The sequence below is a fragment of the Zootoca vivipara genome, chromosome 5 (genome assembly GCF_965207765.1).
Source record: "Zootoca vivipara chromosome 5, rZooViv2.hap1.1, whole genome shotgun sequence".
NCBI lineage: Eukaryota > Metazoa > Chordata > Lepidosauria > Squamata > Lacertidae > Zootoca > Zootoca vivipara.
In genome coordinates, this window is record NC_142588.1 from 38,307,065 (window position 1) to 38,323,634 (window position 16,570).

Below are 16,570 nucleotides of genomic sequence, written 5' to 3' on the forward strand. Positions count from 1 at the left end.
ATGAGAGTTGTAGTTCAACAACATCTGGAGGGTGAAAGGTTCTTCACACTTGTTATAGTTTAATGAGACTAGGGCCATAGTTCTAACCACACCTATGGTCAGAAGTCCCATTAATTTAAATACGGTTTACTGCCCAGTAAGTGCCATAAGATTGCAGCATGGCTAGGATCATGTTGTAAACTAGAATAATAGGATTTATAGAATCATATAGAGTTGGAAAAGATCCTGAGGATCACCAAGTCCAACCCCCCACAATGCAGGAATATGCAGCTGTCCCATATGGGAATCAAACTGGCAACCTTGGCAATATCAGCACCATGCGCTATCCAACTGAGCTATCCAGGCTGTTGTTCAAACCACTATGAAAGATAAGTGACTCTCCACCTTACAATGAAATCTTAGCTATGTGTGCTCAGAATTAAGCCCCGTTGAGTTCAATGGCACTTACTCCCAGACAACTATGTATAGGACTGCAGTCCTAGAGATTGTCTTTTATCTTCAGAACTACTTGTGAGCCTATTATACATCTAACATCAATAGCACTGGAATTCAAATCACAGTCAACCATTGCCAAAGGCTGATAGAACTTCATGTGACTTAGAGGCCTCCCTGGACTCATACTCAGTTTGGGTCGGAAGAGTGCTATTTACTCTAACTTGCTTCTGCCAATGTTCCAACAAGCCCTTTCAGGGCAAATCCTGCAAAAACTATTTCTAATCCAGATTAGAATCCAGACTAGTGGAAGATGGATTTTGTTTCACCATTAATGCAGAAATTTCCCACCCCACCACTGCCCCCATTGCCTTTGGTCAACAACCAGACAAAGTAAGTGCATGTTTAAATGAGCTACATCGTTTCCATGACAACCTGTTCTGCAGATGTCACTTATATCATTGTATTATACAGAAAAGCCCCGACAAAATTGAAAAGGACTGCTATAGACACTGAGCATTATTAAAACAATATTGTGGCATTATTTAGCCATATTCGTTAATAATAACATTCATAGCTGCCAAGTTTTCCCTTTTCTCGCGAGGAAGCCTATTCAGCATAAGGGAAAATCCCTTAAAAAAAAGGGATAACTTGGCAGCTATGATAACATTTCTCATAATACATAAGCATACAATCCAACACCAACTTTCCTGGGAATAAGTCCCAGTGAACTCAGTAGTGGTTGCTTCTGAGTAGACCTCTGAAAGGTTACACCTCTATGAACACAAATCACCTCAAGGGAGGAAGTCCCAGTGAACCCTGGGACCTACTTCTGACTAAACATACATAGAACTACACCTCTGCCATGAATTCACTATGTGTCCTTAGGCAAGCCAGTCTCTCTCAGCTTCATCTCTCCATTTGCAATATGGGTGATAATAATAACACTGACCTACTTTTCATGGTAAGGATTACCGCTAGGCAATTAAGTGAAGAACTTCGAACACACGAAAGCACTTTGTAAATGCTAAGTATTACTAATGATGGGAGGCAACCGTTCAGACACTAGAACACTGTTTCAATATTCCTTGCCCCCAAGTTGCCATAGAGTAATTGTGTCATATTCTGGAACTGAGCAGTTTTGTTACACGGGAGGGGACTGACTTTTGACATAAATTAACAAAAAAGTTATGATGGTGATAAAATATCTGCATTTCCCAATCTTCTAGGGCAGGCATGGCCAAACTTGGCCCTCCAGCTGTTTTGGGACTACAACTCCCATCATCCCTGACCACTGGTCCTGTTAGCTAGGGATGATGGGAGTTGTAGTCCCAAAACACCTGGAGGACCAAGTTTGGCCATGCCTGCTCTAGGGCCTTCTCAAAATATTTACCAGTCACTTTGGGTTGCCTTGGGCAAGACACTACACCAGGGTTGGCCAAACTTGGGTCTGCTGCTGTTTTTGGACTGCAACTCCCATCTTCCCTAGCTAGCAGGACCAGTGGGCAGGGATGATGGGAACTGTAGTCCAGAAACAGCTGGAGACCCAAGTTTGGGAAATCCTGTTCTAGACTGACCAGTAGCACTCTAGGGTTCCATGCAGGAGTCTTTCTCATACCTACCTGTAGACACCTGGCATTAAACCGAAGGCCATTTGCATGCAACACCATGTGCCCTACCACCAAGACAATAAGGAAACTGCAGTTGTTTTAGCTCTCCAAATGCTGACTCTGGTACAGTGCCATAAACTTTTACTTAACCCTTCAGTAATTTTTGCTGTCATGAAACTGCCCTGTCATGTGTATTGTGAGCCTTCCGTGCAATTGTGCAGAGTAACACGACTGAGTTGCGGAAATGATCTGATCAAGAAAACACCTTTAGTGGAGTCCATTACAACAACACAGAGACTGTTTAGACTATGTGTCAGCAAGATTATTTTTACCTACTAAAATCTGTTGGGTGAGGTCTTAATTTATAAATCTTGAGTGTCCCTGTGATGTGTAAATATTCTCTTGTGGTCTTTTGTTTAAAGTATGGGATACTACAATCCACAGGTCTTTAAAAAAATGGCCCTAGAAACGACAACCATAGCTTGTGTTCTCGTTGGAGAAATGCTTAAAACCTCAAGGGATGTTATCTAAACATCATTATTGATCAGAGATGAAACCTACAGATACTGCTGCTGAGCTGCATATTAGTAACACACTATTATGAAACAGGAATAGCAACAGACGTGTGTGTGTGTGTGTGTGTGTGTGCGTGTGTGTGTGTGCGCGTGTGTGTGTGTGTGTCACACTTGGTGCTCCAGGGAACTGCAGATATTTAGTATCTGTGAAAAGAAGACTATTTATTTATTCCCAAACAGTTGTGATTTTAAACTTCATCTAGTAGTGAACCACAGTCTGCCATGGATTAACTGCTGCACTCCCGAAACACCGAAATGTATGAGGATTTGGACAGCCATACAGCTGTGGTTGTGTCTGGCTACATGGTCTCTGCTAGACACTTGGGCCATAGAGGATGTCACAGAGTCAGTAACGCCATACATGCTGGAGGAAAACAAAGACTAGAGAACCATTCTACATTTGAAGGTTCTTAACAGGTTCCTGAATAAATATATAAAACAAATGAATTCCAAAAGCCACATAGGGCAATATTTCAGGCCAACAAATGGGTCACAAAATACTGTGCAATTTTTCAAGTTTTTTGGAACCCTTCATCAGGCTTCGGTAAACAACGCAAGAGGAGGAGGAACTGACTAATGCTGAAGCTATGGAGTCTTCATTTAGACAGTCTAAAGATGGGAAATGCGACAAAGTAGCAGACATTCAAATGAGACTCCTAACTGTTATGCTGGTTTGGGGTTGACCTAGGTCTATGGCAAAGAAGAAGAAATGATTGAACCACCTTTTTGAAAATCTAAAATCTAGTTACCCATACCTGTCTCCATACTTAGGCAAAACACACAGGTTCCTTGATAGGTATAAAACAAGAATAAGGAAAATCTAGATCGTTTTTACGGTATATTAACAAAGCTGAATATTAATTTTGGTTGGGGCACCAAGTAGAAAAGTCAATGGAAACCAACTACTACTAGTTGTTGGGCACAATGTTCTCTAAGAGAATGCAGACATCAAAGATGGTCTGGAGACCTCCCCATCATAGGCCTATATGTCTTGCCTAGAACTCCTGGTACTTTCAATTCTAAGCCTGCATTTTCAGTAAGTCCACAAAAGTTCCTAAAAACTACGAGAGGCTTATTTCCAGGACCTCCAAGTTCACAAGTTCCTATGAGGAGGTGGCTCAAAACCTACTTGGACCTTGTGTTTTTATCTTGTGTTGTTGTGTGAAGCACCCAGAGATCTACAGATGAAGGGTGGTATACAATCTTAACAAATTATCATCACCATCATCTAGATAACGGAGCATTCTTTTAATAATTATTATCTGTCTGGGTTACTATGACAGGACAGGGTAATACTAGCACATATAACACTCTTTTCCACATGACCCAAGAGCTGATACTCCTCATCATTCCATCTCAGAGGCTGATGCACTAGAAGGAAAACACAAACTGGATATTCATTGAATGCACTCCATGTTTACAATGGTAAGAAATAAACAGCTTTGGACCACACATGGCAAAGCTCATCTCCTTCGGGGAATCTTGTTGTGCCAAGAGGTCCCCATCTACCTTGGTAAAACGGTTATGGGATGTGCTGAATTGGTTTATAAAATTAATGAAACTTTCAAAGAGAGGCGGTTATTTCAATGCAGAAATAAACCTTATTTCTGCTGCTGTAGACTCAAAGTCTTTGACAGCAGGTTCATTTGCGAGTAGTTACAAAAAACGACTAGGAAGTTTTTGCCAAAGCATCCTTTGAAAGAACAGTGTGCTCCGACTACCTCGCCTCACTGAATTTGAAAGGAGGGGTTAGTTGTTTTTTCGGTAAATTTTTTAAAAAATGTCGTTTCAAAAATCTTGGGGGAAGGGAAATAATAATAACCCGATTCGCTGCAAGAGCCCTGAGCCCTGCTTGTATTTTTATCACGGATCGATTAGTGCATTACTGTACTTCCTGGTATCGTTACATCTGGGCATCGTAAACTTGCACCAAACAGCTCTGGGCTCTATCAGCCGGGCCTTGCAAGGAGAAAGACACGCGCGGAGGCCGCTCTATCCTTCGCCGGCCAGATTAGGAGGATTGGCTACGAAAAGGAAAGGGGTGGAGCGCCAGGCGCGCAGCCCCACGAGAAGCGGCGCGGAGGGACCGAGCGCGCAGTGAGAGAAACGGCCGGTCAAGTGGCCATGAACCTGGTGGCGGATCGGCGGAGAGCGAGGCCCGCGGAGCTGAGCATGCACGAGCCGGAGCGCGTAAGTCCCCCGCTCAGCGCTAGCAGGCTGCGCGCATCAAGAGCTGCTGCTGGTGCCCGGCCTGATACGTGTAGGCTTGAGCATGCGCTGTAACATCCGCCAAAGCAACGAGCTCCCCACCCCACCTCCGGACAGCTCTCCGGCTCTCCTCCGCCTCCGCAGTCCCTCTCCCGAATGCAGGTTTTGCTGCCAGCTTTCCAAGACACGTTGGAAAGCGAAAGCGACAAAGGCAGAAAGCACGCATATTATTTTTATTGCAAGCCAGCCTCTCAAAGCAAGAGCTAAAGAAGAGGGTAGGAAAAGCGGGCAGGACGGAGGGGAAAGAAAGCAAACTTCATGAAAAGAGGAAGGCTGCTTGTTGCAATCCTAAGCAAGCAATAGGAGCCGCTAAGCCCTTACAGGACTTCGCAAATTAATGTGCCAGCTTTGCATTTCAAGGCGCGCGCGCACACGCTCGGTCGCTACAAGGGCCAGGCGAGATCGTATTTGTCTGAAATAACGGGCGGAGCTCTAATGAGTGGGAATACTTTGCAACTTTTTCACAACCTCCAAAAGATCATTTCGATCTGTAGCATTTGTGTATTTCCCGAACGTAAATGTCTTGGCGCGCGTGCGCTCTCTCCCTCGCTCTCGCTCTCGCTCTCCTTTTAAGTTTCCCATTTCCAAAGGTGGGTTAGATAACAGCAGGAAAAATTATGTCAGTACTTGCCAGCTAATTACGCGAACTCCGGCTCCATTTGCAACTGTTTTGTGACTGGTGGGCCTCAGTAATTTTCAGGTGTCTCAAGAGAGCCCTCAGAGCAGAAGATTTGAGAATTCCTGCCTTGGCCCATTTCCCATATTGTATTTGAAGCTGAAGTTAGTGGGGATCTTGCTTTCTGTACCCTTCAGCCCCAAAGGCCAGAGCCATGAGTGGACACCACTGGGCACATGCAGAGACCAGTATTCATGCAGGCAACCAACTCTTAACCCCCACAGCCTCCTGCTTGTTCACCTGCCCCCCCCCTGAACATCCAAGCAGTGACAAGAGTGAAGAGATGGAGAAGCAGCTTCTTGTGTCCTCATCCTGGGCAGCTGGACATATTTAGGCTCAGTGGGAGAGGGAAAGGAAGGAGACACTGGCACTTTGGAAAGGAGTTAAAGGGCAGTTAAAGGTACCTTAATCTATGGCCCCCCAAAGCCTGGAGCTGGCTTAGGTAGCAGGTAAGCATGCCAAGCCACCTTTTTGCCCTGAGCTAGGCTCAGAGCTGAAGGATGGACTTGTTTCTTAAGTTGGACTTGGGGCTGACAGGTGTTTTTGCTAGGCTGAAAGGAGCCAAGCAGATTTGAACCACCCAAATCTCCCGCCATAGCTTGCCCAAGTTTGCACCTGGGCTTTGCTGCCCACTGCCAAGGATATTGCCTGGCAGCATGGGGTAAGTGCACATCAACAACCCTGAGCCCTTTCCATTTTGAAAGGTCTTGTGGACAAGCAAGGTATTAAAGTGGTCCCATGCACTAAAGTGCTATTAGCATCTTTGAGTTGGGTTCCCCCCCCCAAAAAAAAAACAGACTAACACGGCTATCCCTCTGGAAACCATCAAGCTCCCTCATTCTGTATCTCCTGTATCTGCACTCTGAGACAGGGTAGTTAAAAAAACTGGTAGGTGACTACTAGCAGTTACAACCAGATTCTTGGGATTTCTTCTTCTTCTTTTGGCTTACATGAACTCAGGGTTATCCTTTTAAAAGACCGAACCATACAACCAAAGGCCTGAACAAAGATACTCTGGGCCATAAAACCTTTTGCCTCATGCACCTCACTTCTGGTGTTCTTAGGCCTATCTCTGTCAGTTACTTTTACTGCCTCTTCAAACCTTCAAGTGATTCTCCTATATCACCTTCCTAGAGGGTCTCCTCATTCATCAGACCTTTCCACCCTTGCAAGGAAGTAGCAGATTCTGACTAGGAAATTTCATGAGCTGTCATGGAGGTGAGAATGGAGAAATATGTAGCCACTTCGTGATACATAAATGTCAGAAACCATTACCCAGTTATAAGTTGTAGATGCATCTGACATAACACATTGTCACTTCCAAAGGAGGAAAAGGTGGATGTCGTGTGCACTGAAGAGAAAGCAATGCTTGGAGCTCAGAAAAAAAAATAAAGAACCAGTTGCCTGGGCACCTTACCTACTGGTACCTGGGAATTTGAAATACTCAACTATGACAGAAGTAGCCATGTGGTTCCCTAAGTGATTTGCCTCCCATGATGGGGAACCTCTGGCCCTTCATATGCTGTTGGGCTAAACCTGCCATTAGCCCCAACCAGATGGCTGAGAATCCTAGGTGCAGTTCAATAACAAATTCCCTTCCCCTGCTCTACACCAACCTACTTCTTCTCAAACCTAAAAAAAATAAATACATTGGGACTAAACTAAATAACATCCCCTGAAACCATACTGCAGTTGACTTCAGTGTGCTTTGTAAGCAAAGAAATTTCTAACACCTGCACTTTGTATTTTAAAATATTAATTTGTTTCCCGCTTCTGAGGGTTACTTTACCAAATACTAAGATTTTGTTTTGCCCTCTAGTGTTAATAGTTAAACATGACTGATCCTGGTCCTTCAAATATTTTACAGACGAGGATTTTTATTTTTATTTTTATGCCTGTGTGGAAATAGTTCAAGGGAAAGTTCTTAACACAAAGAGCTTTTAAAATGTCTTTGTGAGCAAAAATCCAGTTTCTTAAAGAGACTCGGAATTTAAATGCCGCAGCGTACTCATGACAGGAAGCTGAAATCACCAGTGATTTGTTATACACTAATTTTGCAAAGCTTGATGCCCCTATATCTTTTTCCTGAAGTGTTTTCCGGTGAGCTTTATAGTGTAATTAAACCTATCAGTGCAATGGCATGTGCTTGTTAAAAGAGCCACCTTTGGTACTTAATTGTAGTTAGCCATCATTTGCTTTATTAAAAGGACATTTGCAAATATACAACAAGGCAGGCAAATCCCCAAGGATTCCAACCCACTATCTTCAAAACCCACACACAGCTCTAACCTTCCCTTTGGCTGAAAAGGGCTGGACGTGTTTCCCCTCTAGAGCCTATTAAAACCACTCTGTTAAGTGACCAGAGGCTGTTAACGCATTAATGACATTAGTTGCTTCTTTTCCTTCAGGGACTTTGCACAAAGCTCCCCCCTCCCCTTTTTCTTTTTTGGTGACACTAATAGCATTTCTTCGGAGGATTGGATTTGTTGGCTATGCTGATCGGAATAATGCAGGCTAATGCCACCCTCATTTTCAGTGTCTGTCTAAAGGCCATCTTCTTTAATGCTTTATATTCAGTAGAGTGAGTTTTAATATCACCCTTAAGGGGTGATTGGTCTTATCTGCAGCTTTTGAGATCAGAGTTGGTAATTGGTGTCTCCTTTAATTTTTATCCCACTGATATACTTAGCAAAGAAAGTGCTTCCAGCCATATGGTAATGCAGCCGTTCCAGAGTGCCGAGTGCAGGCTACCTAGCCTGGCCTATCCCTTGAGTCAAGCCGTATATTCCATGCAGAAGTAGCCAAAAAAAAAAAAATCAGGCTGGGGACAAAGATGATGGGGTTCGTGAAAGCATCCTCAACAGGATGGACAGCTGAATGAATGAATGAATTACAAACCACCATCAGATGAGTGTTTGGTCTTAGTATGCACCCTTAGTGTACAGCAATGTAAAGCACTGTCTGGCATTTAAAATAAGGGGGCATTACTATGATGCTGTCAGCTATCTACCGGTATTACTGAATCCAGATCCCTAGGTCAAGAGAAACAAGAGCCTGATTGAGAGATGATTGGGAAACAATACCAAATAAACAATACCTTGTTAAAAACTATCAAATGTGTAGACAGACAAACTCCAGTAACATACCCGGGTCAGGTGATCCCCACCCCACCCCCTTGGAAACTGCCTAGAGCTAAAAGGCAACTATCAGTTTTGTAATAATAATAATTTATACTCCACCCATCTGAGTGGGTTGTCCCCAATAAAGGTAATAAAGGTTAATGAGCAAATGACAAACATCTCTACAACCAATTTCCATGATGCTATTAGCACATCAGGATCTATTCAGTGCAAATTATACCCTGAAGTATATTCTACATGTGTTGTACAGGGGTGGTCAGTCAGACAAATAATTTCCTGGCCTGTAAGATAAATGTCTGAATCATCTGGCTGTGTGTTCATTCAGGTTTGCCAGTATGCTAGCAATAAATGCTTGGTACTTTTATCTACAGTAGTACATGTAAACACAAAGGTCATGCAAGAAACTTCTATGTTAATTACACAGGCTGGTTAATATTCACTTAGGTTGTGTGCTGTCATGTAAAGCCAGTTTGCTTGATTCACCCGGAGTGTGTCGCCGATTGCCCTCTAAATGTGCTTTCTGAAGATGTTCCTAGAATCTTACAGTTTTCAGTGATGGGAGCTGTAACTGCTTTGCTTGACTCCATTTGAGCCTTTTCAAAGAGGGCTTGGGAACAGATTGTCTTTTTCTCATTCTTTATAGTTCTGCCAAGGTACTAGCTGTGGGGAACCTAAACAGGGCCTACTTGTAGAGGTTCTGTGGGTTGCTCATGTTTGTTCAAGTGAAAGCAAAACCCCAACTAGTTACCTGCAGACCTTGTGCATCAGGGAAACACCATATATGAGGAGGAGGAGAAAATACATTCTGTGAACTCTTGTTTTCAAGCTATGTCTCATCACAATCTGTACATGGAAAAGTAATGTAATCTCATTTCTATTTGTCGCTGTGCACAAATAGTAACCAGCTCTTGTCAGGCTTTACAATACATATAGTTCAGAAACAAGAAACACGTAAAACCACTTTTCTTGAAGGCAAACAGTTGAAGGCTGGATTCTGACTATGTTCTATGCCTCCCTTTTTGTTACACACACATACATAAACACACTACTGTACTTCTAAGCTATTTTTATAAGCCAGAATTCACAATGCAAATAAAGAAAAGGGCATATTCCTACCTAAAAGTATAAAGCTATGTTTAATAGGTCACAATTTCATTATGGCTATTGTTGAAGCAATGGTTACTGCTTCCAAACAAGTGCCACTAAACACTTGAGAAAACACTAAGCTGTTGCATATCCCAGTGGGTGAGCCCAAAGTACTTGGGAGCAGCGTTCGGAATTCGCCAGGGGCTTTTTGTACTTGGCTATCAGACACTTGTGACCAAGTGAAGATATGGATTAATCCGTATAGAACTTTTCAGACATTGTATACCTGCCTCTGTTTGTTTGCATATGATAAAATAAAAATGCTGTGCCTACTCAGGTTTCCAAAGAAGAAAATGCATGTATATCCTTGAATTTACACTTTACAGTACTTTTTTTAAAAAAAGTGGGGCACTTGTAATTATCTTGTTCCAAGCCCTAATCAGCTTTATTCTTGACTTATTTAGACTTTTGAGCCCTATTAGAACAGGTCTGGCATGCTTATGCACCGTTCTGATGAAATTCAATAACCGGAGGTGGTCTCCAAAGCTATATGACCCTGTAGGGCTTTGCCATGGACATGCTAGGTACTGTGTTATTAATGCCGCATCCGCCATCAGAATTCTACGCTGGTCTGTTGTTGCAATTCCATGAGACGTTTTCCAATGGCATTGAATTTCAGAATAATTTGGAATTCTCTGTAGAAACCTCTGTAGGTTCTGCCTGCGTTGGTATAAGATTCTTAGACAACTACTCTGTATGCTAAATTTCTGTCCCTGATACTAAGTACCTCCCAACCCAAAGCAATAGTCTGGTTTCATTTTTGATAAGCAGAATTTCATCCAATGCACAGCACCAATTCACTTTTTCCTTTTATCCTTTGTCCCCTGCATATCTCTAGTTAATGCCTCTTGTACTTGCATGCCATAGATTTTAATAAAGGACAAATTCTGCAGTAACAAAAGAGGTGGATGTTGTCCCGGTGGAAGGCATTTTGCACATTCATAGCATAATACATATTTTGTTTCTGATTCACTTCCTTTAGCTATATCTTGTTTCTTTCTCAACAGTGCTCCTCTTTCAGCAGTTCTCCTTAGAAATTCTTCTTGCATTGATCCACTTTAAATTTGCTTTCTGCAAGTGAGCATATTGTAGTGGATTTTCACTCCCTAATACAAATGCTGAGTTCAGGGCTCTGCTCATCTGAAGATTCAGAGGTGCAAAGGAAAGGACAGCTGTTGTGTGTGTTTTTTAACTCTCCAGAAACCTTTGCTCTAAAAAACATTAAAAGGGGTCAGGTCTGAAAATCATACCCACCCCCTAAGGATAGTATAGGATGTTTGGAATGCGTGCAGGCCTTCCTCTCGCTTTCTATTTCTTGGACCACAACCACTGACACATTCAGCATCCTCTGGCTCCACTGCCCTATACATCCCATGGGTCCTGAAACACACTGAGCACAGGTCTTTCACTAGAATCATAGGATTGAAGAGTTGGACCCTAAGAATCATCTAGTCCAGGCATCCCCAAACTGTGGTCCTCCAGATATTTTGGCCTACAACTCCCATGATCCCTAGCTAACAGGACCAGAGATCAGGAAAGATGGGAACTGTAGTCCAAAACATCTCGGGCTGCGTACTTTTCGGGGTGCGAATGGCACCCCAAAACGGATTGAGTACGCAACCCGAGGTACCACTGTAATTTCTAATTCTATACTGTCTGCACTGACTGGCAGCAGCTACTCTCCAGAGTTTGAAGCAAGGGTCTCTCCCAGTCCAATGCAGAGATGCCAGGGACCTTCTGTGTGCAAAGTAGAGGAGTGGGATGGGGTGGAAACTTTACACTTTAATCCTTTTTCTTTTCCTCCCCCTTCTAGAAACGAGTGTGTAGAAGTTCGGAGACTATTCCACAAGTGATCAGCGCTTGCCACCCACCAAGCAAGTGTGCTATGGATTACTGGGATATGGAGCAGGATTTGAAGCAGAAAGATCCCGCTGATTTCTTTAGTCCTCAGATTATGAAAGAAAAGCCAAATTCCGTGGTATGTTTTATGTAGCCCAAATCCATGCTTTTAGCAGAAGATGTTAATATATTTCATAATAAAAATGTCAACCAGTGGCTGTTTTTTTCAGAATTTTGTGTATGTGTGCTTGTTAATCAGATATTTCCGGATAATGAAACCAGAACTACAGCCCAGCCTTGCCCAAGATGTATTGCTGGAGAACCTGTAAGTATATTAACCTTCTTACTATGACATAAAAGATAGGCTTGTTCTTAAATATTAGAGCCATAAAACATAAAGTTAATAATAAAAAAACCCTGCAATTACATTTCTCCGGGATAAAGCATGTAAATAAAAGAGGCAGATTGATTTAGCTTTTTCTCCCTATGCTAGCAGAGTGCAAACTTAATACGTTTCCTGCATCAGATTGGAAAATATAGGGACGTCAAGCTCATTTTTCAAATGCATTCTAGAAAGCAGAGTTTAGTCATGTAAATGAATCTCAATTCAAGTTAAAAAGGTGTAGATTATTGTATTCCAGGAGTATGTCCAATTAAGATACATTTTAATATTTATGCACAGAGTTTTAGAAGTACATTTCCACAAAATGGGGGGGGGGGAGAGAAGCTATAGATAGACATATGGCACACTTCTTTTAAATATTTCTAAACAGTTTAGTTCACTCTCAGAAGGTTGTTGGGGTTTTTTTAATTATGCAAAGTTATGTCAGTCCCAACATATGACAATACAACTCCATTCCAGACCCCCCCAAGTGCTTTGTAATAGGCCTGCAGACTTCCTTATTCGGTTCAGTTTAGGACGGCAGCAGCTCTGTGCATGCAATTCTTTGCCAGTGAAGCCCTATCCTGTTTACTGAAGGGAATGGAAGGCTTTTGCAGATGGGAGTCCTTTGTTGGTGGAATTTAACGAAATAAGTTGGCTTTAGGGGTGCAGAGGACTTTTTGAGTCCTCAGCTCAAAAAGAGGGTCGACATTTTTGCAGGCATTCCACAAAAGCCCTCTGGGTGGGTCTTCTCCCCCATGGAAACTGATGTGATTAGTATTTTTGTTTTCTGGTGGGAAGTCCCCTCTCCTGAAGGCAAGGACACTGCCAGGGAGCCAGATCGTTCACACTGGCCAACACAATAATAATTTGTTTTCTTCTGCTTTGTGGAGGGTCAGGATATGGGCACTTGTTATGGATTACAAACCATTTTAATAGCCATGTTTTGATTTAAAGCTAATCCAAGGACTTTATTTACCTGGTTTTTCCATTCTAACAGAGATAGATAGATGATAGAGATAGATAGATAGATGATAGATAGATAGATAGATAGATAGATAGATCTTCTCGTGGCATTTCCTGTAATGTATGAAGCATGCTTTTTCATGATATGGAATCCTAGGTCGAACTATGGTGACCTGCAGCATGCATACACACAAAAGACATGGCTTTCACTTGCTATGTAGAACACCAAAGCCTGCCAATTTCCCTAATCATGCATAACTTGGCCTTAGCCTACACTTTTGCTGTATAACCTCATTGGGTAGCTCAGGGTTCTTGGAGGTCCTAATGTAACAGCTACATCACCCTGTTTCAGTACAGACGCTAAGATTTCTTCCCACCCCTTTTGCAACTAGCGTCTTGTATGACATGTGGCTAGGCCACTGGAGTCAAAGGTCCTCCCTTCATGTTCCAGTATTGCAAAAGCCAGGGAAAGTGCGGTGAATGTTGTCTGTAGGCAATTTTTAGATATTTGACAAGCAGAGGAAAAATGGCGCTTGAGTAAGCTCTTGTTTCCTGTTTCTGTGGTTCTGTGCAATGTCTGAAACAGGTATTCATGCATCTACCCCATGGGAAAAGTTCCCTGAAAAGTAGAAGCCACTTAAGAATCCTGTGCTGACATCTCTCATCTTAGGATGTATGGACAAATTTCCCCCCTTTTGCCATTCATGAACTTAGAAAATTGCCGCATGATAGTGATCGTCTATTAGCTTAGATGGTCTGAAAGAAGGATTAGACAAATTCATGGCGCATAATCAATGGCTATTAGTCACAAAAGCTAAAACATTGCCTTTGGTGATTCAATTTATTTCTGATTGTCTCCAGCAGCAGCTGAACTGTATGGGTTGGCTATTGCTGCCGCGCCTGGTTTATGAGCTTTTCAGAGACATCTGGCCAACCCCTCTGGAGACAGAATGCTGGACTCTCTGGGACTTGGTCTAAGCGAGCAAGGCAATTATTTTGTTCTTATGCAAACAGGAAGAAAGTAGTGTAGGCTCAGTTTAGAAAGCATTTGGCTTATGGAGGCCAGCTGTATTGGATGAGCATATCCAGCCACACTCAGAAGCTCCCTACAGATCCAGCCATAGAATACAAAGTCAACATCTTACTTGGACATCAAAGCTAACACTTCCCATGCTTGTCCAGGCTGGTAATATTTTTGCAGGGGTATTGCTTGCTACTTATTCTCTACATCAGGGATAGCTTCCAGATGTTGTGGACTACAAATCTCATCATCCCTGACCATTGGCTATGCAGCCGAGGCTAATGGGAGTTGTATTCCTCAGCTTCTGTAAGGCACAACAATGTTGGCTTCTCCTTTTCTATATAGTGCAAATGCTGATCTGTATAATAACCCCTGGTTTGCTTCTTCTTTTTTTCAATTTCAGGGACACTTTGGCCATATTATGGGATTTATAGAAGATCAAAGGACATTGATGCAGTGATACTCCATAACAATATACATAGGAACTGGTTTGAGATTCCAGACTTTTTCGCACCCCACTACATTCATAATTATATTATTACATTCATACAGTTTATCTTAGATCTGGGGAAGATATTGCCTGAAAAAGTTTAAAATCAATCTTATGATTCCTTAGGTTATAGTTGAGCTACTTGGTAGCAACAATTGAACCTAGTAAATGATACTTCTTGAAAATTCAGTCCATACATCCTCACTTTTCAACAGCCTTAGATTGCTACCGTCTTAGTATTTCTTGCAATGAAATTACAATGTTCATTCATGTAAAGCACATAGGAAACACAATAGGCCAGTGGGTGGTTACTCATAGAAGTTAACCAAGCAGTACTAGACATATTCTGTTCTATGAATTCCAGAAGTGTGATACTCTGTTTACTCAGACTAGTCCCAACACAGTCAGTAAGACAGCTTCAAAATATGTGGCTCAGGTATTCTTTAAGACTGCCTTAGTTGAACTCAGTAAGGGTTACTTATGAAATGACACACATAGGTTTTAGCTGTTTGCAAAACAACCACTCCTGTGAGCAATAGCACAAGCCTCCTAGTATATAGAAACAGGTGTGCCTGGCCCCCTCTAGTTGAATGGCCAGTCAAAGCCATTCTGGTGTGTGGCCGCTGTCACATTCTGACTGTTTCTAGGAGGCCACAGATGAGAGCTGAGTGCAGGGTCAGGACCAAAAGTGAACAGACTACCCTAGAAGGAGCACAAAGTGTCCCCCACCAGAAGTAGTACCCCTCCCACAACATCCTGTACACCCCTTTCCTAATAGATTATAGAATATTTACACAGGCCGCTGTGCACTGAAAATGTAACCTTAGATCAAAGGTTTCTACAAACGACTAAATAATCATAAAATAATTATAAAATAAAAAAATTCCTTCCAGTAGCACCTTCAGATCTGAAGAAGTGTGCATGCACACGAAAGCTCATACCAATAACAAACATAGTTGGTCTCTAAGGTGCTACTGGAAGGATTTTTTTTATTTTGTTTTGACTAGGGCAGACCAACACGACTACCTACCTGTAACTAAATAATTATACACAGAGAGAGACACACACATATATACACACATATACACTATCTATATCTATCTATCCCAAAATTAAATAGGGAGGAAGTGTTATAACCACAAAAGCGTTGCTTTGAGAAATTTCAACATTATCAATTTTTTACTTCATTATGATCAGTTTTGTACATGTGTATATGTTATTCATCCTTTTGTATAGAAAGCCTCGTTCTACTTTCATATATGTAAAATAAAATATAGGTTCTTACCACTTTTAATGCAGATTTTTATTTTTTATTTCACCTTCGAAATGTTTGTATTTTGTAAATCAGTGTTTATGGAAAACATTTTTAAAAAATAAATTGCATGTTGGTTTTAAAAGATGGCATTGGTTTTTTTATTACATTTGCCTTTCTTTAAAAAGATCATTATTTAAGAAAATTAAGATTAACCCTCTCCCACAATCTGGTTCGTACTTTTGTCTTTCCTGTCTTACCACAGGCAATTTCACTTGTCTGTTTGCATATTACTGAAGGCTTTACTCATGCACTGTTTCATGGAGGTCTTCTTCTTTGGCGATCACTTGTAGCTGAGTAAGATTGTCTTCCATAAACACGGTTTTAACAATGAGTCCGTAAATGACTGTGGAGGCCCATTCTGGACCCACACGTCCTTCCACAGTGGGTACATTGGTTTCCGGGCAGGAGTTGATCACAGTGAGGATTTGCCAAGAGTGCCTTCCTCTTAGCACGTTTTTCCCTTGCGTTCCTGAGTTCAAGTGTCTTCAAAGCCCATGACACCTTTGGTAAAGGCTGTTCTCCAACTGGAGCGCTCGCAGGCCAGTGTTTCCCAGTTGTCAGTGTTTATACTACATTTTTTAAGATTTGACTTGAGACATTCTTTAAACCTCTTTTGTTGACCACCAGCATTACGCTTTCCATTTTTAAGTTCGGAATAGAGTAGTTGCTTTGGAAGACGATCATCAGGCATCCGCACAACATGACCAGTC

The 16,570-nt window shown here is 42.0% G+C and overlaps 1 protein-coding gene across 2 annotated transcripts; it reads left to right on the plus strand.

Moving 5' to 3' along the window:
- The first annotated feature begins 4,635 nt into the window (after window positions 1–4,635).
- On the plus strand, window positions 4,636–15,942 carry C5H10orf143 (chromosome 5 C10orf143 homolog). Of its 2 annotated transcripts, none has more exons than XM_088670412.1 (4): window positions 4,636–4,807; window positions 11,661–11,825; window positions 11,917–12,011; window positions 14,459–15,942. In XM_088670412.1, the coding sequence occupies exons 1-4, from the start codon at window positions 4,742–4,744 to the stop codon at window positions 14,487–14,489; spliced, it is 357 nt and encodes a 118-aa protein (XP_088526538.1). In that variant the 5' UTR covers window positions 4,636–4,741; the 3' UTR covers window positions 14,490–15,942. The 2 variants fall into 2 exon arrangements, with proteins under 2 accessions (XP_088526538.1, XP_034994452.2); XM_035138561.3 differs by having other exon boundaries at window positions 4,649–4,807; window positions 11,946–12,011.
- The last annotated feature ends 628 nt before the right edge of the window (window positions 15,943–16,570 follow it).